The sequence below is a fragment of the Papio anubis genome, chromosome 4 (genome assembly GCF_008728515.1).
Source record: "Papio anubis isolate 15944 chromosome 4, Panubis1.0, whole genome shotgun sequence".
NCBI classification, from domain to species: Eukaryota; Metazoa; Chordata; class Mammalia; order Primates; family Cercopithecidae; genus Papio; species Papio anubis.
Window position 1 is genome coordinate 71,406,033 of NC_044979.1, and position 24,127 is coordinate 71,430,159.

The window sequence follows — 24,127 nt, forward strand, 5'->3', positions numbered from 1 at the left end:
GTTTCATGAAATAGTTTTCTTCTTTATGCCCAGTTTTCCAAAGTCTTTGAATTATGAGACTCAGGATGAGAAAATCTAATTAATGAGAAAAAATATGCTGAAATCAATTCAAGGAATTAATTTCATATAAAGATTTAAATAGTGTTTGTTAAGCACTGATATTGCCTCTGTTGTGTCTAATTAGAGCAAGAAGCAGGAATGGTTATATTTTTTATGAAATGGTTAATTTATAAATTTTTCAGACCAGTATTTTTCATGGGACATACTCAATAAACTGAATTCAAATTGTATTATTTAAAAATTCAGTCTTTGACTAGGTGCAGTGGTTTATGCCTGTAATCCCAGCACTTTGGGAGGCCGAGGCAAGAGGATCACTTGAGGCTCAGAGTTCAAGACAAGCCTGGGCAACACAGTGAGATCCTGTCTCTCCAAAAAATTAAAAACTTAGCCAGGCATAGTGGCACATGCCTGTAGTCCTAGCTACTTGGGAAGCTGAGGTAGGAGGATCTCTTGAGCCCAGAAGTTGAAGGCTACAGTGAGCTATGATTGCACCACTGCATTCCAGTCTGGATAATAGAGTGAATCTCTATTTCTAAAAAAAATTAAAAATAAAAATTCAGTTTTTAAAAGCAACTGTTTTCACATGCATACATGTTGATTCTATTAATAGATCTTAGATTTTGTGATATTTTAATACTTTGTTATGAAGTTAATACATTTTAGAAAGAGACCTAAGCACACTAGATTATGAAGAAAGAACATCATCAGTATATACATCAGTATATAATAAGAGCTGTAACTGAAGTGAAGAGTTTGAAAGTCAGTAGAGGTGAAAAAATCTCACCCGATAGATTGAAGGTAGATACAGTGTTGTTGATGTTAAGAACAGTATGTATAAGCTGGATGCAGTGGCTTATGCCTGTAATCCCACTACTTTGAGAGGCCAACACAGGCAGATCACTTCAGGTCAGGAGTTTGAGACCAGCCTGGTCAACATGGTGAAACCCTGTCTCTACTAAAAATTAAAAAAAAAAAAAAAAATTAGCCAGGTGTAGTGGCGGGCACCTTTAGTCCCAACTACTTGGGAGGTTGAGGCACGAGAATCACTTGAGCCCAGGAGGCAGAGGTTGCAGTGAGCTGAGATCGTGCCATTGCACTCCAGCCTGGGCAACAGTACAAGAGTCCATCTCAAAAAAAAAAAGTATGTATAAAGGATAGATGTGTAGAATAAGCATGTTCAGAGAATTGGAAATAAAGATCTTTTTTCCAGCACGAGTTTTTATCATAGTAATAGTTGGTTATTCCCTGAACATGATTTACTTCATGCAGTTCACTAAAATGCAGTTAGGAGATCACATTCTCTCCAAGGGTGGAAGAAAAAACTATTATGTTGCAGGCCACACTGCTGCTTTGTTTTAATGGCTTTGTACTTTCTTTATTATAACAATGGACAATAAGAGTCATAAGAATATGTTAGTGCCTCTGAGCTAACAATAATGTTGATGCTAAAGGAAGAAAAAAGGCCACTGCTTTTAACAAAAATTAGATGTTTAAATGTGAAGTGTACTTAAATGATTAGGTATTATAGCAATACCCTTTGTAAGTGGAATTGCCTCCACAGCTCGACCTTGTTAGCCCTAAATATACTAAGTTCCTACTGAAACTCCTGTCACCCACCAAATTATCTGATAATTCTTTCCACCAACAGCTTAATCAAACCATCTTCTACCAAGTGTGTTCAGAACTGGAGTAAAGTCTGACCAGTTCATTACCACTGTTTCTCTTTGCTGTGTGGAGTTAAAAACCAATGCTTTTATAGTCCAACAGTAGCTGCTGTTCTGTTGTTAATATAAACTTAAGTAGACAAGCTCTTGGGGTTCCTTGCAGCAAGACAGCTCCACTTCTGTATTGCTAGGCTCCATCAGAGGACTGCTTCTGGTGCTCAGCCCTTCCAATCCATACACAGAGCCACTTCCCAAGGGTCAGTGAGCCCAAACCTTTGTCCCCCTTCCCTCCCCAGGGGCTTATATCTAGGGGTTGGGTAACTCTTCTTTTTGAATTTCAAAATGCAAAGGGTCTGATTTCTCCCCTGCTTTGACAGTAGAGCCAACCATTTACCCCTCCACCCTTCTGAAAGTGTCGGCATGTAAACAAAGCTTTGATTAGATGGGCCACTTTCAGTGATTCTAAAATGATTTTCTGGCATCTCTTTGAGTAAAGTAAATGTAGGGCTTCTCAATGCACTTAGAGTTAGAAAAGAAAACAAAACCAACTTGATTGCTGACGTTCTTGCAGGAAAAAAATTTTTAATTATGCATCTGGAACTCTGTAGCCCCTAACTGTCCATGGAGGGGAGAGGGAAGTTTATAAAATGTAAAATTTAGAATCTTTAAAAACCATGACATTCCTTAAGATTGTGGATCTCAAATCACAGTAAAATAACTTGAGTTTAAGAAAATGAAGAGTATAAGTTTGATTAGGGATGGAGAGTGAGAGGAGCTTGCCAGATGGGCCATATCATAATGGGCTTTATATTCTTTGCAAAAGCAGTTGGATTTTATCTTGTAGTCAGTGGGGAGCAAATTAAAAGATTTTAAGCAATGTGTATTCTAAAAAGATCACTGTGGGATGGGTGGCTGGCAGGGGATTGGAGGATGAAGAAAAGTTTGTTAATGGGGACAAACATAGAGTTAGATAGAAGACAATATTTCTTGTATTTCAAAATAACTAGAAGGGAGGACTTGAAATGATACCAACACATAGAAATGATAATTACTCAAGGTGATGGGTACTTCAGATGTCCTGACTTATTACACATTCTATGCATGTTACAGTCACATCTACCTCATAAATATGTAAAATATTTTGTGTCAATAAAAGAAAAACACATGGAGAGATTTTTTTAAAAATCACTGTGCAAGCAGTGTAGTTGGAGGTGGGCCCTTGAAGGAACTGGGGAGATAAGTTGATCTTCTATGCTTTAGTTGTCTAGGCAAGAGGTATGAAGGACCCTACCTTAAAGCATAAGAACTGGGAATGGAGAGGAACCAGATATGATAGAGAAAGAGGGTGTAATAAATGAGATGCTTAGTTTTAGACATGTCACATTGAATTAATTTTAAGTTTATCCAGAATACTCATGGATAAAAAAGATGTTGATATTTTTTGCTTTTTACTGTGGTAAAGAGTTTCTGATAATTATATTTGCGTCTGGCCTGTTCTGTAAATTATCGTCTAAAGTAACTGTTCTTTCTGTAATTTTCTTTGATACAATAGTTATTTTAAATGGAGTAATATGTTGCATTAAAAAAAAAAAAAAAAAAACTTTTTTGTGTATGTTGTTTTTGGTCCCAGTTTATTTGGGCACAAGTTTATGTAGAAATTGCCCTTAAACCAGGTTTCATGAATAGGTCTTTTGGGATAGAGTTCCTTATCTTGTAATTAGGCTACTCAAAATGAAGAAGTTTAAAAATGTTGCCACAGACACTGATCGGAAAATAAATATTTTATTAAAATTGAGAGCCTGCAAAGAAAAGTCTGGAGGGTTTTTTTCCCCCAGAAGTTGTACAATAAATCATTTATTTTTGTGTTTGTGCTTAATATCCCAAAGTTGTGGGAGTTAGTGAAGCCTACGAGGATGCGGCCAATTGTCTCTGGTTATTAACTAACTCCAAGCCTTGTGCCAACTGTAAGTCTCCAATACAGAAGAATGAAGGCTGCAATCACATGCAGTGTGCTAAGGTAAGAAGTTAAAGAGGATTTTTCATGCTTTGCATTTGGAATCTTAATTTAGTTTGATTGTCAATCCAAAGGATAAATTATTTGAGGGGGCCTGGTACAGTGGCTCTTGCCTATAATCCCAGTACTTCAAGAGGTTGAGGCAGGAGGATCACTTGAGGCCAGGGGTTCAAGACCAGCCTGAGCAAAGTAACAAAACCCCAAAAATGCCATCTCTTTAGAAACAAAAACAAAAACAAAAGGTAAGGGTAAAAATCTGTGGTATTCAACCAGAAGATCAGAAATTCATGAATCCTTCCTTGCTAGTCACCTTCCCCAGTGAGAGTCTTGAGAGAGTTTGTGTGTGTGTGTGTGTGTGTATGTGTATATATATGTGTGTGTGTGTGTGTGATCCAATGATTAACAAAGTGCTGCCTTATATAGATCTCTTGTGAAGCTGGTTTTGGAGCATACGGCTTAGACTCAAGGCCCAAACTAGGCCCAAATCCAGTCCATATACTGTCTCCATACAGTCGGCCCTCTGTATCGATGAGTTTCATATTGTTGGGTTCTGCATTCATGGATTCAGTCTACCATGGATCAAAAATACTTAGGGAAAAAAATTGCATCTGTATCGAACATGTACAGATTTTTTTTCTTGTAATTATTCCCTAAACAATGCAATATAACAACTATTTACATAGCATATACATTGTAAGATATTATAAGTAATCTAGAGATTATTGAAAGTACACTAGAGGATGTGCATAGGTTAGTATGCAAATAATACATCATTTTATATTGGGGACTTGATTATTCTCAGATTTTGGTGTTTGCAGGAGGTCCTGGAGCCAATCCTCTGTGGATACCAGGGAACACCTGTATATAGATGTCTGTATAATACAAGAACCCAAAGCAATGGCCAGACTTTAGGACTGCTAAAAAAACAAGCAATAAAATAAGTAACTCTTTATTATATTGAAAATGAAAATGCCAACAAAGATTCACTTGGCTGAAAAATACTTAATATAAATGATTAATGTTAGAGGTCAAAAGGCTGGATAGAATAACTACCCTCTTTAATTACTTGTACAGGAAGAAACAGCAGTGTGTTTAAAACAACTCTGCTGGTATATTATTAATAACATTTTATTATTAATAACCTACCTACATTTATGAACTTTTTTTGGTTTAAAATTATAATGATATTCTGATTTATTTTGCTTTACCATTGGAAATGTCATATATGTATAAAATGATTATTTAAAGTTATTGAGAGGAAAATGTATTTTTTTTCCCTAATTTAGGACATGAAGAAAATTTAAATGGTTAAGATTCCAGTAAAATATAATAATATCTTCTAGGTATTACTTGATTTTTAACTTTGAAGCTTAATGATTATTACTATACTTGCAAAAGAATGGCAGGTACAAAATAATTTTTGTAAGTCTGTGTTACTGTAAAATTAACATAAATGAACTGGCTTAGTGAGGCAGTAATAATGATTCTCTAAGAGGCAGGAAGAAAAACCTAGGGCAGTGTTGTGAGCAAAATATTCAAAAGTGTTATTTATTGTTCAGCTGAGGATCCAGCCAAAATTATTTCATCTATTTGCGATCTTATCTCCAAAGAGAATGTTAGACCAATATCCCTGATGAACATCAGTGCAAAAATCCTCAATAAAATACTGGCAAACCAAATCCAGCAGCACATCAAAAAACTTATGCAGCAAGATCAAGTTGGCTTCATCCTTGGGAGGCAAGGCTGGTTCAACATACGCAAATCAATAAACGTAAACCATCACATAAACAGAACCAAAGACAAAAACCACGTGATTATCTCAATAGATGCAGAAAAGGACTTTGACAAAATTCAACAGCCCTTCATGCTAAAAACTCAATAAACTAGGTATTGATGGAATGTATCTCAAAATCATAAGAGCTGTTTATGACAAACCCATAGCCAGTATCATACTGAGTAGGCAGAAACTGTGGAAGCATTCCCTTTGAAAACTGGCACAAGACAGGGATGCCCTCTCTCACCACTCCTATTCAACATAGTGTTGGAAGTTCTGGCCAGAGCAATCAGGCAAGAGAAAGAAAGAAAGGGGATTCAATTAGGAAAAGAGGAAGTCACATTGTCACTGTTTGCAGATGACATGATTGTATATTTAGAAAACCCCATCTTTTCAGCCCAATATCTCCTGAAGCTGATAAGCAACTGCAGCGAAGTCCCAGGATACAAAATCAATGTGCAAAAATCACAGGCATTCCTATACACCAATAACAGACAGAGAGCCAAATCATGAGTGAACCCCCATTCACAATTGCTTCAAAGAGAGTAAAATACCTAGGAATCCAACTTACAAGGGATGGGAAGGACCTCTTCAAGGAGAACTACAAACCGCTGCTCAACCACATAAAAGAGTACACAAACAAATGGAAGAACATTCCATGCTCATGGATAGGAAGAATGAATATTGTGAAAATGTCCATACTGCCCAGGGTAATTTATAAATTCAATGCCATTCCCATCAGGCTACCACTGACTTTCTTCACAGAACTGGAAAAATCTACTTTAAAGTTCATATGGAACCAAAAAAGAGCCCACATTGCCAAGAAATCCTGAGCAAAAAGAACAAAGCTGGAGGCATCACACTACCTGACTTCAAACTATACTACAAGGCTACAGTAACCAAAACAGCATGGTACTGGTACCGAAACAGAGATATAGACCAATGGAACAGAACAGAGGCCTCAGAAATAACAGCACACATCTACAACCATCTGATCTTTGACAAAACTGACAAAAATAAGAAATGGGGAAAGGACTCCTTGTTTAATAAATGGTGCAGGGAAAGCTGGCTAGCGGTATGTAGAAAGCTGAAACTGGATCCCTTCCTTACCCCATATACAAAAATTAATTCAAGATGGATTAAAGACTTAAATGTTAGACCTAAAACCATAAAACCCTGAAAGAAAACCTAGGCAGTACCATTCAGGACATAGGCATGGGCCCAAGGACTTCATGACTAAAACACCAAAAGCAATGGCAACAAAAGCCAAAATAGTCAAATGGGATCAAATTAAACTAAAGAGCTTCTGCACAGCAAAAGAAACTACCATCAGAGTGAACAGGCAACCCTCAGAATGGGAGAAAATTTTTGCAATCTACCCATCTGACAAGGGACTAATATCTAGAATCTACAAAGAACTTAAACAAATTTACAAGAAAAAAGCAACCCCATAAAAAGTGGGCAGAGGATATGAACAGACACTTCTCAAAAGACATTTATGCAGCCAACAGACACATGAAAAAAATGCTCATCATCACTGGTCATCAGAGAAATGCAAATCAAAACCACAATGAGATACCATCTCACACCAGTTAGAATGGCGATCATTAAAAAGTCAGGAAACAACAGGTGCTGGAGACAATGCGGAAAAATAGAAACACTTTTACACTGTTGGTGGGAGCGTAAACTAGTTCAACCATTGTGGAAGAGACAGTGTGGCAATTCTCAAGGATCTAGAACTAGAAATACCATTTGACCCAGTGATCCCATTACTGGGTATATACCGAAAGGATTATAAATCATACTACTGTAAAGACACATGCACTTGTATGTTTATTGCGGCACTATTCACAATAGCAAATACTTGGAGCCAACCCAAATGCCCATCAATGATAGACTGGATTAAGAAAATGTGGCAGATATACACCATGGAATACTATGCAGCCATAAAAAAGGATGAGTCCATGTCCTCTGTAGCCACATGGATGAAGCTGGAAACCATCATTCTGAGCAAACTATCACAAGGACAGAAAACCAAACACTGCGTGTTCTCACTCATAGGTGGGAACTGAACAATGAGAACACTTGGACATAGGGTGGGGAACATCACATACCGGGTCCTGTTGTGGGGTAGAAGGATGGGGGAAGGATAGCATTAGGAGAAATACCTAATGTAAATGACGAGTTAATGGGTGCAGCAAACCAACACAGCACATGTATACATATGTGACAAACCTGCACGTTGTGCACATGTACCCTAGAACTTAATGTATAATAAAATAAAATAAAAAATAAATAAACCATAAAGAGTACCTGAAGACAACAGAATGGGAAGATCTTTTTAACTGACTCAAAATCCATAAGCATAAAAAAGGATGTGTTTTCATACTGAATGCTCATATTTTTGGCACTGTCTGATAATTATGGTAATTCAGTGAAATTTACATTAAAATGGGAAACCGTTTTTATATCAGCTGTTCCACTTAGAGGTCTTTTAAGCGTAGTTCTGGTTTCAAAACCAATTTGTCAGTATTGCCAGAAGTTTTTCAAATAGACTGGTGGAGCTTTATATACCAGTGTCAGATTAGAATGCACTTAAAAATGAAACACTTGCATCTGATATTATTTGGAAAGAATATCTTATTGATATTTTTAATGATTCCTTGTGATTCATAATATTATGCTTTACATTTTAATATATCCCTATAAACAATAATTTTAAACTACTCCACATCTTTCCATAATGCAGATAATGTCTCTAGAGGAAACAGGAGAAAGAGGGCATGTCTTTGAGAAGATTTGTTCCTGGTCACACAAGCACAGTTATTTAATCTTTACAGATTGGTTGGCTATAAAGCAGAAAATAATTTGCATATTAATGTGGGGAGATGTTTTCATCTGTGTTTTCTTTTGAAGTGCAAGTATGACTTTTGCTGGATTTGCCTTGAAGAGTGGAAAAAACATAGTTCTTCCACTGGAGGTTATTACAGATGTACTCGCTATGAAGTCATTCAGCATGTGGAGGAGCAATCCAAGGAAATGACTGTGGAGGTAAAGAGAACCAATTAAGCCAAGACATCTCTCTAAGCCGCTCATTGCTACTGGAGTTATTTTGCATTTCTTTGTCCATTTTCATCTTAATAAGGTATTAAATTGAATATACTGTATAGTAGCCTTTAATTTCAACAAAATAGCTCTGTAAACTTGAGAGCTTTTTCCCTTTTACATTTTCCTTCTTTTAATTTTGGTGAAGATACGTATGAAAAATGATATATCCCAGCCTACCTCTGTAAATACTTAAAAACAATTTTAACATTAATATCAACAATACAATATTACATTATACTGTAGAGCAAGTGTCTTAGTCTGCTCAGCTGCCATAGAAAATACTACAGACTGGGTGGCTTAACAGAAATTTATTTCTCACGGTTCTAGAGGTTGTGAAGTCCAAGGTCAAGATGCTGGCCAATTTGGTTCTTGATGAGGGTGCTCTTCTTGGTTTGCAGACAGCCACACTCTCACTGTTTCCTCAGGTGGCCAGAAAAGACAGAGAGACCTCTGGTGCCCCTTCCTCTTCTTATAAGGGTACCAGCCCTATCAGAATAGGGCCCACCCTGATGACCTTATTTAACCTTTATCACCTTCTTACAGGTCATATCTTCAAATACAGTCACATTGGGGGTAGGGCTTCAAAATATGAATTTTAAAGGGAATACCATTAGTCCATAGCAAAAAGCCATATAATAAAACATTGAAGGCCGAGCACAGTGTTTCGTGCTTTTCATCCCAGCACTTTTGGGAGGCCGAGGTGGGCGGATCATTTGAGGTCAGGAGTTCAAGACCAGCCTGGCCAACATGGTAAAACCCCATCTGTACTAAAAATACAAAAATTACCCAGGCATGGTGGTGGGCTCCTGTAATCCCAGCTACTCAGGAGGCTGAGACGGGAAAATCACTTGAACCCAGGAGGCAAGGTTTGTGTGAGCTCAGATTGCACCACTGCACTCCAGCCTGGTTGACACAGTGAGACTCCATCTCAAAAAAAAAAAAAAAAAGAAAATATTGTTTTCTGTCAAGAAAATAATTCACAAATCTGAATGTACTATACCTATCACTAATAAAACTTTTAAATGATTCCCCCAAAAAACTATTTTAGTAGCTACTAGTTTTTATAAAAGTCATTTGTGGACTTTTGTTTTCTAGGCTGAGAAAAAACACAAACGATTTCAGGAACTTGACAGATTTATGCACTATTATACAAGATTTAAAAACCACGAGCATAGTTATCAGGTATGTACCAAATAATTTCAAATGAGCTGACCTATACTGTTGTGAATAAATAAAGAGAATGGTTTACATGCTTTATTTCTATTCTTTTAGCTAGAACAACGCCTTCTTAAAACAGCCAAAGAAAAGATGGAACAATTGAGCAGAGCTCTCAAAGAAAGTAAGTTATAAGTTGTATGTGTGATAATTAATATAAAATATCTTTCCATGCTTGTTGCTTCACTATTAGGTTAGGCCCTGAAAGGAATACATTATGTCCATTAGCTCGTTCTGGTACTGTTTTGAGTTCTTTGAAGCCCTGAGTGCAGCTTAGCAGATGAGGTCTCTGTGATTGGATTTTCTACCCAGCACCTAGCCACTTCCTCTTGATGCAGCCTGTGCTGTTATGAGATAAAAACACTTCATGATTTTGCTTACTCTGTGTCACTGCTGATGCTCTACAATGTTGGGAAAAGTGGATGGGTCCTAAAGGACATCACTGACTTAGAGGAGCAAGATACACGTGCTACCCAATTGTCAAGTAACTGAATACCCAAAAATTATTGAGAAAATTTAGCAGAGTGCCTAAGGATGTGGAAGTCAGTAACAGTTTGCAGAGAAATCATTTCACTGGTAAATAATGAACATTGGGGTCAAAAAGCAAAGCCATGAGGTGGAGCTAACGTGTGGGTCCTAAATTATAAGTTTTATAAGAATATTCCAAAATATGAATTGAGTATTGATAGCATCATTAGAATATAATAACCCAAAATGACTACACAGGGTGCAGGTTCTGTTATTTTTGTTTTAAAAAGTCACCTTTTAAAAATAATAGCTTACATATGAAAAGTACATTTTAAGGTGAAAAATGTGATGTTATACTTGGGTTGCTCCAGTTTATCAAAATAATGAATATTAAAATCCTTTCCATTAGGATAATTCCCTAGTCAAGACAATACCATAAGTTAAATGGAGTGGGGAAGAATATGTCAATAGCAGTATAGCCTGCTTGTTAATTATTAGTTCTTAGACTTCATTAAAGATATAACTGTGTTAGGCAATATCAAACTCTTGAAGTATTGTCCACAGTATAAATTGAGAGGAAAAAAATCCTCACAAGTCATACAGCTCTTCAGCAGGGATTTTTGTCTGGTCACTAATGCATCCCTAGTGCTTCCAGCTGTGCCTGACACTTAACAACATTCAATATTTGTAGATGTGAATTATTGCTTCTATTCAGCATTCTGGAAGTTCCAGGCAGCATAACAAATTAGGGGGAAAAAACAAGAAGGTACAGCAATTTAAAGGGAAGAAGCAAAACTTCACACATTTCTCACATACGTCAGAAATCTCAGGGTAGTCTGTATGTCAGTTTGTGTACACACACTGAATTTCTTTCTACAGGCATCCAAAATAATATGATTTTCTAAAGTATTTGCAAACTTAGATTCTCGTACTTAATTTCTGGTTTTTATTTTTTGTTTTTTTTTTTTTTTTCAGTTAAGTGAAAACCTAGACTGTTATAATGATATTCTTAGAACAAAAAGTCTCAGATGTTAAGGCAATTTCGTCTTCCATCTTCCTCATTCTTCCTCCCCTTCTTTCTTTCTCTGGATTTTTTTATTAACTAGGATTAGTTGTCTAGTTGTTTGCCAGAATGTTGTATCTTTTTCCTTACAGTTTTGATTTTACATAATTAGGCTCTTTTTATAAGCAACTTAGAAAAGGCATTTGTTCTCATTGTTACGCAGGGAAATTCTGCCAGGGATAATCTGAAAAAGTAAAGCCTAGAACCTTTTGGTTGACCTAAAGCTAGATTTGCTTACCAATGGAGTGAGACCAGAATCCAAGATGAGTATGTGCATTCCTTTATGAATACCATCAGTGCTCCTGGGCTGCTGGGGCATATACTTCTTTTATAAACACATACATGTCACACATGAGTATTTTATGTGGTTTTTTAGTTTGGTTCAAATAAGTATTTTCAGACAGTTACTTAAAACAGTTTTTGTCCTAATGATCCTTCTTTTTTCTTTTTTCAGAAAAATCATTGTTTAATTAATATTACAAATGGCATATTTGCAAAAACAAATTCACTGTGCCTCAATTACTTTTTAGCTGAAGGAGGCTGTCCAGATACCACTTTCATTGAAGATGCAGTTCATGTGCTCTTAAAAACTCGGCGCATTCTCAAGTGTTCTTATCCATATGGATTTTTCTTGGAACCTAAAAGCACAAAGAAAGAAATTTTCGAACTAATGCAAGTAAGATATTTTTTAATTACATTTAAATAGCAGCAGTTATTATGAAATACAGAGTTTTTCCTTTTTCAAACCACTTATTTTATTTCATGTGGACATGATCAGTAAAACAATTTTCTTTTCATTTTTTAAATAGTTTTTAAATAAAGGAAAAGTTACCACTAATAAATTGAAATTTTCTTTGTTTAAATTTGTCACTCTGCAGGTCTGAATGAGTTATGAGTGATGCAAACATTTCCTATAGCATTTTTGTCTTTGTTTTAAACTGGTTGATGTTTGAAATCAGGCATATTTCTGATTATGTAATTAAGAATTTTATCATCAAAGATGAAACAACCCACATTACCTACAAGATGAGAAAGTTGCTATTTACCAGTTTATTTTTTAAATACAACTGAAAAAGTTACAGTATTTAAAAAACAAAAACACCTAAGCCAGTTAGCATCACTATAGCTAAATAACTTCATTGTACATTTCTTTTCTTTTGAAGCCACTAAACTTTCTCCTGTTACAGTTTTCATGTCACCCTTTGAACTGTCCTTTGCTAATTTATATCCTACATTTCTATCAAGGATCAGTACTCATTTTCTCCATACAGCCTTCCAGACTTGACCCCGATCACTGTCGTCTTGCCTTAATTCAAATTCCTTAGCACTTTTATATAGTCTGCACTATGGCATCGTGCATTTGCTTGTATGGTACATTGAAATGTATTAGTTTTTTTCACATAGACAGATTATAAATTCCTTGTAAACAGCTGCTATACTCACTGCTTCTTTGTAGTCTATACCAATTTCATTTCTATAAATGCCTATCAAATAAGTGCTTTTTTAAAATTTCACATGATTTTATATATAATCCTTCTTTCTCGTTCATAATCTAGAAAACATGTACAAAATAGAAAATACATTACATAGGAAGTTATTTCAAAATTTGAACTAGTTTCTTACTTCAAGAGTTAGATTTAACTGAGAAACCACATAGACTCTGGATTTGCTATTGATTAACCTATGAAGCCTGTGATCTTTTTTTTTTCTCTGCTTGCTATAGACAGACCTAGAAATGGTCACTGAAGACCTTGCCCAGAAAGTCAATAGGCCTTACCTTCGCACACCCCGCCACAAGATCATCAAAGCAGCATGCCTTGTACAGCAGAAGAGGCAAGAATTCCTGGCATCTGTGGCTCGGGGAGTAGCTCCTGCAGACTCACCAGAAGCTCCAAGGCGCAGGTAAGAAGGATGTACACTGGAAATCATCCTGGCTCCAGCCACAAATGCCAGCAGTTTTATGTTTTATCCAACTAGGGTTCATATTCTTGGAAATTATTTACACCTAAAATATGGATAGCTCATAAAAGTATGTTAACTTTTTTTGGTGATTTTTTTTTCCCTCCATGCTATTTCTGTTTTTCTTGTTATTTTTTGTTTATCATTGTGTAGCTCCTTAGACTAAATTAACCTAGGTTAATTTCACATTTCAGGTGAACTCATAATTAAAAGTATTCTAATGTATCATTTCAAATATGTAATATATATAGTGATTTGATAGTTATAAACATCTCATGATGTGGAATTTGGAAACTTTGCCAGCTTGTTATGGTCATATTTGTATTTTTGTATTAAGAAGTTGTGAAAGAAAGAGAAATTTGATATTTGTAGTTATTCAAGTGATAAACTCATCCACTAAAGATCACTTGAGTTGTGGTTGTTTTATTTTACATACTCATACTACTTCTGTAAATTGAAGCATACTTTCCTATTTACAATAATTATAAGCATTAAACATTCCTTTGGCACTATTTTACATAAATTCCTTTGATCCTATTTTTATGTAATATTTATGAGTAAATATTTACTTGTAAAATAAAAATAGAAGCGGTTATAAAATACTTTGTTATAACATGGTAATTTTTATTTTTTGATCATTTTTACAGAAACATAAAAACTTAGAATTTGAAAGAAATAATGAAATTATCATTTTAATTCTGTTTTAATAGTTGATCTACTTTGGTTAAGCAAGTTTCAACAGAGGAATTTAAAGTAATGTTCAAAGGGCAAGGATCTGATTGTATATACTTTGTAGTACTGATATTAAATCAAATGGTATGTCTAATTTCTTTGTAGCTTTGCTGGTGGAACATGGGATTGGGAATATTTAGGATTTGCATCACCAGAGGTAATTGTTTTATGGGGTTTTTGTTTTTGTATTTTTTCTTACTGCAATTGTGCTTGCATTTGCATCCTTATCTATTCTAAATCCTACTGAGATTATCAGCAGTGCTGTCTTTCTTTTGTAACAAAAATCCTTGACAGAGCCTACATTTAGCTATTTATGTGGTATTGGTATATCACCACATTGTTAAATGCATTACTCTTTTATTGTTTTCAATTACTGAGTAGTCAGAATTAAGGCAAATTTACAATATACATTTTTGGAAAATATCCTCTAATTTGTTAATAGAGAGACAGTTTATTAGAAATGCATTTCTAGTCATAATATTGTTTTAGTCTGAAACTATTAAAAATATAAAAGAACAATCCATTTTTAAGGTTAATGCAACAACCTGAGGGAATTGATTTATAATCAGTTGCTAAAGTGGAAAACTTGACATTAATAATGTGTATGCATAAAGAAATGCTTTGCTTAGTTGCGTTCTGCTTATCTTCAAGACTTTCACTCTTCTTATTTTTTTGTTGTCATTATTAATATACCGTTTTAAAATACAGAAGGTCTAAATTACTAACACTACAGATAGCAGTTGTGCCAAATAAAAATAAGACAGAGTGAAACTCTTAATCACATAACTGTTTTCTGAGATTTAAATTGCCACTGTCACTGTTGAGTCTGATTTTAAAATGGTTTTAGCAATTCTCTCTACTTCTCTCTTTCCATCTTTGCTCTTTATTAACCAGTATTTGATGCCTATAATATGATAACCCTTCAACTTAATTTTTGGAAGGGTACAGAACAAATGAGGAGAACTTTGTTTGTAATGTATAACCCATTTGTTACCTGCAATTGAAAGACAATGAAATTGATTATTATCCAGGCATGACTGTGGCTTGTTTAAATCAGATACTTTCTCTTTTCAGCTGCTGAAGATACTTGCAATCACCTGTGGTTTTTGTATTGGTAGATACATCCAAGAAAATATTGACTTGAAAAAAATTGTGCTTAGAGCCCTGATCTGGACATTTTAAATTCACTTAAATTATTTTTTAAATTGTGATATATTAATGAAATTTTCATTTTAAAACTAATTATGAACCTTTATCTGATCCTGCATTTATTATTTCTATGTTTTAATACATTTACAGCTTCGGGGATATTGTGGAAAACTTCCACATAAAAGGAAGAATAAGCAAACTGAAATTATAAAAGAAAAAAAAATACTAATGATTTCCGTGTTTTAAGGTAGAAACACTATTTAGCAAAAATAAATAAAACCTTCATCAGTGTATTCACAAGCATGTATGTGTATCATCTTGCAGCTTCTGGCTCTGACAGAAACTTAAGGAATCATGAAATATTTGTCCTTGAATATTGAGGGCCTACTAATATGACTGTTACTTTATTTTTTATGAATTGATAATTTTTTAGAAATTATTTACTTTTAGTTTTCTTTAGTCTTTGACACATTGAAACACTAGGCTTTTACATAAACCTTATTGCAGATATAAAGAATTACTACACATTGTTAGACTTTCAAATTCTGCATATGTATGACTATCGAGTAACTGCCAGAGTTATATTTTTGAAAAATAGCTCTCTGCCTTAATAGTGAGGGGAAAAACAAGGTTACCAACTTCAGTAGACTTAGATTGAATTTATATTTTTTTCAGTGAAGTTAATTTCATTGTACTCTTTTCAATTTAACTTGAGTCTGGCAAGCATAAAGGTTTGTTTTATGCTACTTTAAAGGCAGTGGAGCTCAGTGGAAATAGCATAAAGTCTGAGGAACACCTGAATTCAAGTTCTAAGTGTAACTTATTAGATCCTAGGCTATGTTCTTTCTTAATTTCTCATCTTTACAATGTGGATGGTGATACCCCATGGAAGTTCTAGGATTAAAGCATCTCATTAAGCCACTGACAAAATTGTTGCAATTATTACTTAAAACAGCTCCTTATAGCCTCTCCCTCTGTAAATCTTAGAACATTTTAGTCTTCTCTGTATCCTTAACATTCTCAAACCATTTGGAGTATACTGACTAAACCCTTTTAATATACATTCTTGAAGATCTTAGGAATCCTTGGAAATTTTCAGATAAATTTTATGAGAACAATATATTTAAGCCTGTTGCATCATGAGAGAATGCCATCTGAGAGTTTTCTGTCAGACGATTAGATATACAAGTTTCTTTTGCAGTTGCTTTTAAACGGTTTCATTTTCTTAAATTGGAAATATGTATAGTCTATGGTCAGTAATAGTTTAATGCATAACTTTGTACCATTATCAAGTTTACAAAGTCAGCAAATTATCCCTAATATAAACCTTGAATTGAGATAAAATTTTCATACCATCTTTGTCTAAGAAATGTAGCTGGTGTTCCTCACTGGTCTGTTGAGCCTTGATGACACTTAGTAAGTCATCAGTTTGAGATCATGGGCCTGTAGGAAAAGAGGAAATGATGCCCCACCTCAGCAAGGCATTTTAAAGAACCTGTATAAACCTTCAGGGCACTTGGAGTATCTTTCATTTATTAGTTTCTAACCTAACAGGATGCCTCCCACTTCTTAGGAGTCCAACTACTTATATAAATGAAGAAGTTTAAATAAAGTCACCAGAGTAGTATGATATGAAAGTTTTATTTGTGATACAAAATTTGTCTTCACCTACTCCTAGTACTTTCACAATATAAGCATATTGAATATTCTAGGGTAACCAGGATAATCATAAAGTTGAGTATCTTAGTGTTTATCATGGAAAAACACCATAATGATTGTCTAAATTAGCTTTTTTATGTTGGTATCATGTACCCTGGCCTCCTCTCTTCTCTTCCTTTCTCTTTTATTCTCTTCCCTTCTGTCACATTTATACCCAGGTAATAGCAGATGGTCCCAGGTTGTACCCTCTGGTGATAACAAACTCACTTTAAACATTGTCACAAATGTAAAATAGACTGAGGACATCTGCCTAAGTCTGTGTTCATCCCATATGCTAAATAGAAAACGTTTCCCCTTCCTGTGTTGTAAATAGCACCACATATTGACTTATATAGAAAAGAAGCTAAATAAGCATCTTATTTTAAAGCTAACCTAACATTTGTCTTTTAATCTAGTTATTCGATTTGTGAATATGGTATGTAGCAGTCCCAAAGAATAGAAAATCCAACAATCTGGCAACTACTTAATAGTGTGTGTTCTTTTTTACTGTTGTTCCTTTTTTTCTTTTTCTGTTACATGTATCCCAGTCACTTTTTTTGTTTTGTTTTGTTTTTGTTTTTGTTTTTGTTTGTTTGTGATGGAGTCTTGCTCCTGTTGCCCAGGCTGGAGTGCAGTGGCACAATCTTGGCTCACTGCAATCTCCACCTCCTGGGTTCAAGTGATACTCCTGCCTCAGCCTCCCGAGTAGCTGGGATTACAGGTGCCCACCCCCATGCCCGGCTAATTTTTTGTATTTTTAGTAGAGATGGGGTTTCACCATGTTGGCCAGGCTGGTCTCAAACTCCTGACATCAGGTGATCTGCCTGCTTTGGCCTCCCACAGCACTAGGATTATAGGCGTGAGCCACCGCACCTGCCCCCAGTCACTTTTTTAAAACCACTTTCGTGTCCAGGTGCAATGGCTCACACCTGTAATCCCAGCTACCTAGGAGGCCGAGTAGTAGGGATTGCTTGAGGCCAGGAGTTCAAGACCAGCCTAAGCAACATAGCAAGCTCCTGACTCTAAAAATAAAAAAATAAAAAACCTCCCTTCAAGGAAAGCCTTACTTAAATGAGTAATATGATTGTAGTGTTAATTAGATAACAAGATTCTTGAAATCATCAGGCATATGAAATAGGGGTGTTCTAATGTAGCATTGGGGCTTGCAAGTATTCCTAATTTAGGCAATTGTAATGACTGTTGAAAACTTTCCATTTTACCTTTTGTGTTTCCTTGGCATGGCAAAACCTGATGTTTCAGCCAAGTGATTTTATAAGATGTGTATAAAATCACAAACTTTTTCCCCTGGAAAAAAGTGTGTAGTTTATTTTATTTGCATTTTAAAAATTGCATGCTCTCTTGTATTTTATAACCTTTGGTTTATGCAGGAATATGCTGAATTTCAGTATCGGAGGAGGCACAGACAGCGTCGTCGAGGAGACGTTCACAGTCTACTCAGTAATCCTCCAGACCCTGATGAGCCAAGTGAAAGCACTTTAGGTAAGTCCTTGGGTTGAGTATGGTTTAATCCCATAGTTCTCTTGAATTTATCTTTCAAACTGGCTGATATAAATGTTTGTGAACGAGTTTGTCATTTAGATATACAATAAATATGCAGATGCGTCTGTTGTGACAAGACACAGAAAATCAGAGGAGTTAGGAGCATGGTCTGTGAAGTCAGGCAAACTTGGCTTCATGACCCCATCTCTGCTGCATATTAGCTGTGTAACTTAGGTCACAGCCTCTCTAAGGTTGTTTCCACATTCTAAAGACACAATAATAATAGTGCCACCTTATAGGCTCATTGTGAGTATTAAATTAGATAATGCTTCTAAAACATTTAAGCACCTAGTGAAGCACTCAGTTAACTGTCTTATTGATTGATACTGTTTTTGTGTTCATGGAATATTTGTCTTCTAGCCTTAGTTGTCCTGTAGACATTATTTAAGAGAGAATTTCTGGCATTAGAGATAAATTATTTTAATTATTCAACTTTTAAATGTTAAATTAATAAGTGAAAATCTTCTGACTATAATGTCAGGATCAATGGGACTAAAGATTTGCTCTTCAGACTATTGTAAATCCCAAATTATTTAATTTTAAGAAATCTAAAAATGAAAAACCTTTACTAGTTATTGCTTAACAAAAAAAGAGAAATGGATAGTAGCACTTGCATTTATGAAAAGAACCATATAGACTGCAAGCAAAAATGTAAAAGTCAGCCAGGCACGGTGGCTCATGCCCGTCATCCCAGCACTTTGGGAGGCCAAGGTGTGCACATCACAAGGTCAGGAGATGGAGACCATCCTGACCAACATGATGAAACCCCATCTCTACTAAAAATACAAAAATTAGCCAGGCATGGTGGCGCACGTCTGTAGTCCCAACCACTCAGGAGGCTGAGGCAGGAGAATCGCTTGAACCCAGGAGGCAGAGGTTGCAGTGAGCCAAGATTGCACCACTGCACTCCAGCTAGGTCGTTGACAAAGCAAGACTCCATCTCAAAAAGAAAAAAAAAAGGTAAAAAATCATGGATTTGAAGTGATAGTATCATATATATTATTGCTCATTAAGACAAATATGGATGAGAAATCCCAGAAAGATTAAGTGAACATGTCAACACAAGTTTTCCCCAGCACTGAAAGAGAAATTGCCAATCTAAACAACCAGGTGTATGAAAAAAATAAATGAGTCTTACTTGTCACTAAATTGTCTTTGGTACCAATTGCTTTGAAACAGATATTCCAGAAGGCGGCAGCAGCAGCCGCAGGCCTGGCACATCCGTGGTAAGTTCTGCATCTATGAGTGTGCTGCACAGCTCTTCCCTGCGTGACTACACCCCTGCCAGTCGCTCTGAAAACCAGGACTCTCTTCAGGTAGCCTTTCTGAGCAGCCTCATTGCCTATGCTTTTACTGTTTGTCTGTTGAGTGTGGTTTCCTGTTGTTACTTTCATCACTTTCCTGTTTCTTCTTTCCATTCTAAAATCTTTAGTTTAAAGATGTGCTGCAGGAAAAGATTTTCCTATATTTTAGATTCATTTTAAGGTATTTTTTTTCCTTTAGCATGGGCATGGAGAAAAATATAAGATTTTAGTAGATAAAATAATTTTTCTGTATAAATAAAATTAATAATCCGTTGGTAAAGGAAGAGTGGTAAACCTGATTGAGTTAAATTAGTTTTTCTTTAGTCAAATTTTACAGTAGTTTTGCTTTCTGTTGCTTCAGGCTCTGAGTTCCTTGGATGAAGATGATCCCAATATACTTCTTGCAATACAGTTATCACTGCAAGAGTCTGGGCTGACCCTCGATGAAGAAACTAGAGACTTCCTCAGTAATGAAGCATCCTTAGGTGCAATAGGCACTTCTTTACCTTCCAGGCTGGACTCTGTCCCCAGAAATACAGATAGCCCTCGGGCTGCATTGAGCAGCTCTGAGCTCTTGGAACTTGGTGACAGCCTCATGAGACTAGGAGCAGAGAGTGACCCATTTTCAACTGACACCCTGAGTTCACACCCTCTCAGTGAGGCAAGAAGTGATTTCTGTCCCTCAGCTAGTGACCCTGACTCAGCTGGCCAGGACCCCAACATCAATGACAATCTTCTTGGCAACATCATGGCTTGGTTTCATGACATGAACCCTCAGAGTATTGCCCTGATTCCTCCAGCAACTACAGAAATCAGTGCAGATTCCCAGCTCCCCTGTATCAAAGATGGGTCAGAAGGTGTGAAGGATGTGGAACTGGTGCTGCCAGAAGATTCAGTGTTTGAAGATGCCAGTGTCAGTGAAGATAGAGGAACCCAGATAGAAGAAAATCCTTTGGAAGAAAATATTCTGGCTGAGGAAGCAGTGTCTCAAGCTGGTGACAGTGGTAATGAGGCGGCCAACAGAGGAGATGGTTCAGATGTTTCAAGTCAAACACCTCAAACCTCAAGTGACTGGCTTGAACAAGTACATTTAGTGTGAACTGCACACATCTGGGCTCTAAGTGAATTACAGTTACAGATGGTATGCTAGGTGGAGTATGCTTGATAGAGACTTTGATTCACTTAATTCCAACTCAGTGATAAACCACTGACATTAGGGTTGAATCCAAAGGAGTTCCCTTGAATGGTAGCTTCATTTTTTATTTTAACCTTACAGGGAATTTCCTTTGTATTTAATTGAATAGCTTTTCCCCTTTTTGCTGACAAAAAGAAGAGCAAGAGAAAGAGAAACAAAAATGAAATAAGTTGTATTCCACACTCTTCAAGAAAATGCAGTCCTCTATTTAGCCTAGACTTGACAATACTTTATTGAACATTTAAACTAAAGGCTTACTGCCTAATCTTTGGGTGGCTTTCCTTTAAAAAAAAAAAAAAAAAAGTTTTCTTCATTCTAGAAATTTATTTTGGATAGATCCGATAACATATATGTCTTCAATCTCTTTGTGCTCTTCCGTAACTTCCTTTTTGTCTGAGCAATGTGAATTGAAGTCTCTTTAGTACCACATCTACCACAAGTGTGATTAGTTTTAGTTTCACATGAATCAAAGATTTCCTTTCATGTCTATTTACAGTCCAACTGTGCCAAACTCTGACTTGTGCGCTGACTAACAAGGCATTTAGGTGTGCAGCATCCTAGAGTGCTCCAGGGCAGTGTCAGCGTTCTCGGGAGTAAAAGGTGCCACTTGGTAGCAATGATATTCCAGAATTAAATGGGTTTTTGTTGCCATGGAGACTGCATTTATATAAATGTAGCCTGTAGCTTAAGTTAACTAAACCTAATGCTGCTGTTAAAAACAGTTTATTTTAATATTAAAATACAGTTGATTAGCAACAGCGGTGCTGTATTTTAAGAGACACTTTATTGGAAGTGCAATCATAGTTATTTGTTTTCACAATTTTACAGTGCATTCTAATTACTGATGGGTGCAATTACTTTTAATGGTGTTTTATAAAATAGAAAAAAAAGTGGAGTTTTCATGAGTTATAGTAAATCCCACGATTATTAAGAAATTCAATAAAACATCCTGCGCAACATGTTACCGTGCCTTTGCCTAACCTAAATGGATAGTTGCCAGTTAAATAAGTGAGTAATTCAAATTTCAATGTCTCTTCTGAAGTAACTATGCTATGAATTGCAAAGACCTCCATAAAACCACCCATGGCCTTGCTTTTACACTAAATATAACTAAATGTTCCATCAGTTTGTTTGCCTAATTAGCAAATGCTGACATGTGTGTGTTCTATTGCGCAATACTCATTTGCTGTGTGATTACTGTTTAGTGTTGAAAAAAATCAACTTCCTAGTTATCGGTGTCTTACTGTGAAGAAAATACTGGTCTTAGTTGTAATTAAGATACAATGGTACAGTGTGTAATTAAAACTAGAGTAAACTGTTGGAATGGCTGTTTTACTTAAATATTATCAAAACTAGCATAACATAAGCAAAATAGATAAGTACAACCCTCCAATTTAGTGTTTTGCCAGATTGTTACCAGAAATCTACAGATACCAAACTTTCAGTTCTGAGTTTGTACAGGCAAATCCTGGGCTGGGTAAAAAGTTATATTAGTATTGTTATCCACAAGAGATGTGATTATGGTTTTTGATTACTTTTTTTTCTAAACCCTGATTTTGAAATATCCTTGTACTTAAAATTCATATTGCTAGGACACTATATTAGAATATTTAATATTCCCCAGATCCTCTTAGGATAAACTAGTGGAAATCCTCTTATGCCATGGATATCAAAGGTCCACATTAGTTTTTATTTCTCCAGTGATCAGAAACATTGATATCAATCCCTCTTAAAGTTAGTGGGGGGAAATATTAACTTTATCTACAGTGTATTACTGTATATTAAACTGAAATAGTCCATTAAAGGATTTTTTTACAAATTTATTTTGGATTAAAAATATCAACACCAATAAGTTTTTAGACCAAGTTGTAATTTTTCCAATATAGAGTCTTTGCATCACATTGAGGCATCTTGCACAACTGCAGTTAAGGTGAGAAAGAATGCTCTGTGTGAAGATAGTGTACACAATGGGTTCTGGTTTCCTTGCTCCTTGTGCAGTATCCTTTATTTCTGTGCTGTTCTCTCCTGAGCATGAAAAATGATCATTATCCAATTTGTATTTCCTTGGTACATATTTTAAAAACAACACAGTCATTGACTTTACAATTCAGTAATGAAGTTTGGCAAAGCCTATTTTGTAAACAAGTTAATTTTATAATGTAAAAAAAAACAGTTAATCTAACCTTGACTTGTTATTTGCACTTTCATAGTCTATACTTGATACATTCCCACTTTATATACAGTAGGATTCTACAAACGTGTAGATGTTTGGCCAAATGAATGCTGTTAATAATATGTAAAATTCTTTGATTAAACATTTATTACTTAAACTACTTCCATCTTGTCTCATTACATTGTAGACTTTGTTTTAACCAAGTCAGAAAGCTGATTTTCTTCAGATTAAATCCCTCCAATGTGATGGGATCAGTTTGGTTCTTACATGTAATTGATTAGTGCCTAATATTTTTACACCAGCCACTTACTGAGCATTTTGTATCCCAGTTATAAATACAAAAACACTGCATGACAATGTGTTAAAACATTATGACTTCAGTGCTCATTTTATTGACATCACTATAGCTTTCAGGAGAAAAATGTTATTTTTTCTTGAACTCTAATAGAAATACATAGAAAAATAACTTTAAGATATGTTTTGTGAAATTGCTTAGGAAAGAAAAACGTTTTATGCCATATGAATAAAAATGCCTGCTTCTCTTTCTGTGTCCCTTATGAGTTACCAAAACAACCCATGACATTTGACTTTGCCCCAGCTGGTGCTTCATGGAGTCTGCCGGTGATAATCGTTTAAAGTGGTGTCATTTTATTTATGCCTTTCATTGTGTAGATCTGAAGCTTAACTACTAATGTTCATAGGCTGAATTATTCCTTAATTGTTGTTCATCACAGCTACTAATCTCATTTTTTATCTCCTTTGAGTCCTCAAATATTTATCATTTACATGTTATTAATTAAAATCTGGAATTTATTAAAGTTTGATCATAATTTAAAAGCAGTGATAGTATATCTCTGAAGAGTAAAACCTTGGAAGCTAACTATTAAGTGATAATACAAACTTCGGGGGTGTTTTAAGTCTGAAATAACTCCAAAGGAAAAAATTTTTCATGCACTCAGCTCTTGGACTGAGTAGTAGTTTTGTTTTGTTT

The 24,127-nt window shown here is 35.5% G+C and overlaps 1 protein-coding gene across 6 annotated transcripts in view; it reads left to right on the forward strand.

The window, feature by feature from the left end:
* The window catches only part of ANKIB1 (ankyrin repeat and IBR domain containing 1), a 155,984-nt gene extending 132,688 nt beyond the window's left edge, over positions 1 to 23,296 (forward strand). For 4 of the 6 annotated variants that reach the window (XM_021936050.2, XM_021936055.2, XM_021936052.2 and 1 more), the window contains 10 exons: positions 3,611 to 3,741; positions 8,429 to 8,563; positions 9,716 to 9,802; positions 9,893 to 9,959; positions 11,897 to 12,042; positions 13,090 to 13,268; positions 14,163 to 14,214; positions 18,293 to 18,404; positions 19,644 to 19,780; positions 20,130 to 23,296. In XM_021936050.2, the coding sequence (XP_021791742.1) occupies positions 3,611 to 3,741; positions 8,429 to 8,563; positions 9,716 to 9,802; positions 9,893 to 9,959; positions 11,897 to 12,042; positions 13,090 to 13,268; positions 14,163 to 14,214; positions 18,293 to 18,404; positions 19,644 to 19,780; positions 20,130 to 20,867 (1,784 nt within the window). In that variant the 3' untranslated portion in view covers positions 20,868 to 23,296. The remainder of the gene's footprint in view (positions 1 to 3,610; positions 3,742 to 8,428; positions 8,564 to 9,715; positions 9,803 to 9,892; positions 9,960 to 11,896; positions 12,043 to 13,089; positions 13,269 to 14,162; positions 14,215 to 18,292; positions 18,405 to 19,643; positions 19,781 to 20,129) is intronic. The other 2 variants (XM_021936054.2, XM_021936053.2) reach the window with 2 other exon arrangements.
* The last annotated feature ends 831 nt before the right edge of the window (positions 23,297 to 24,127 follow it).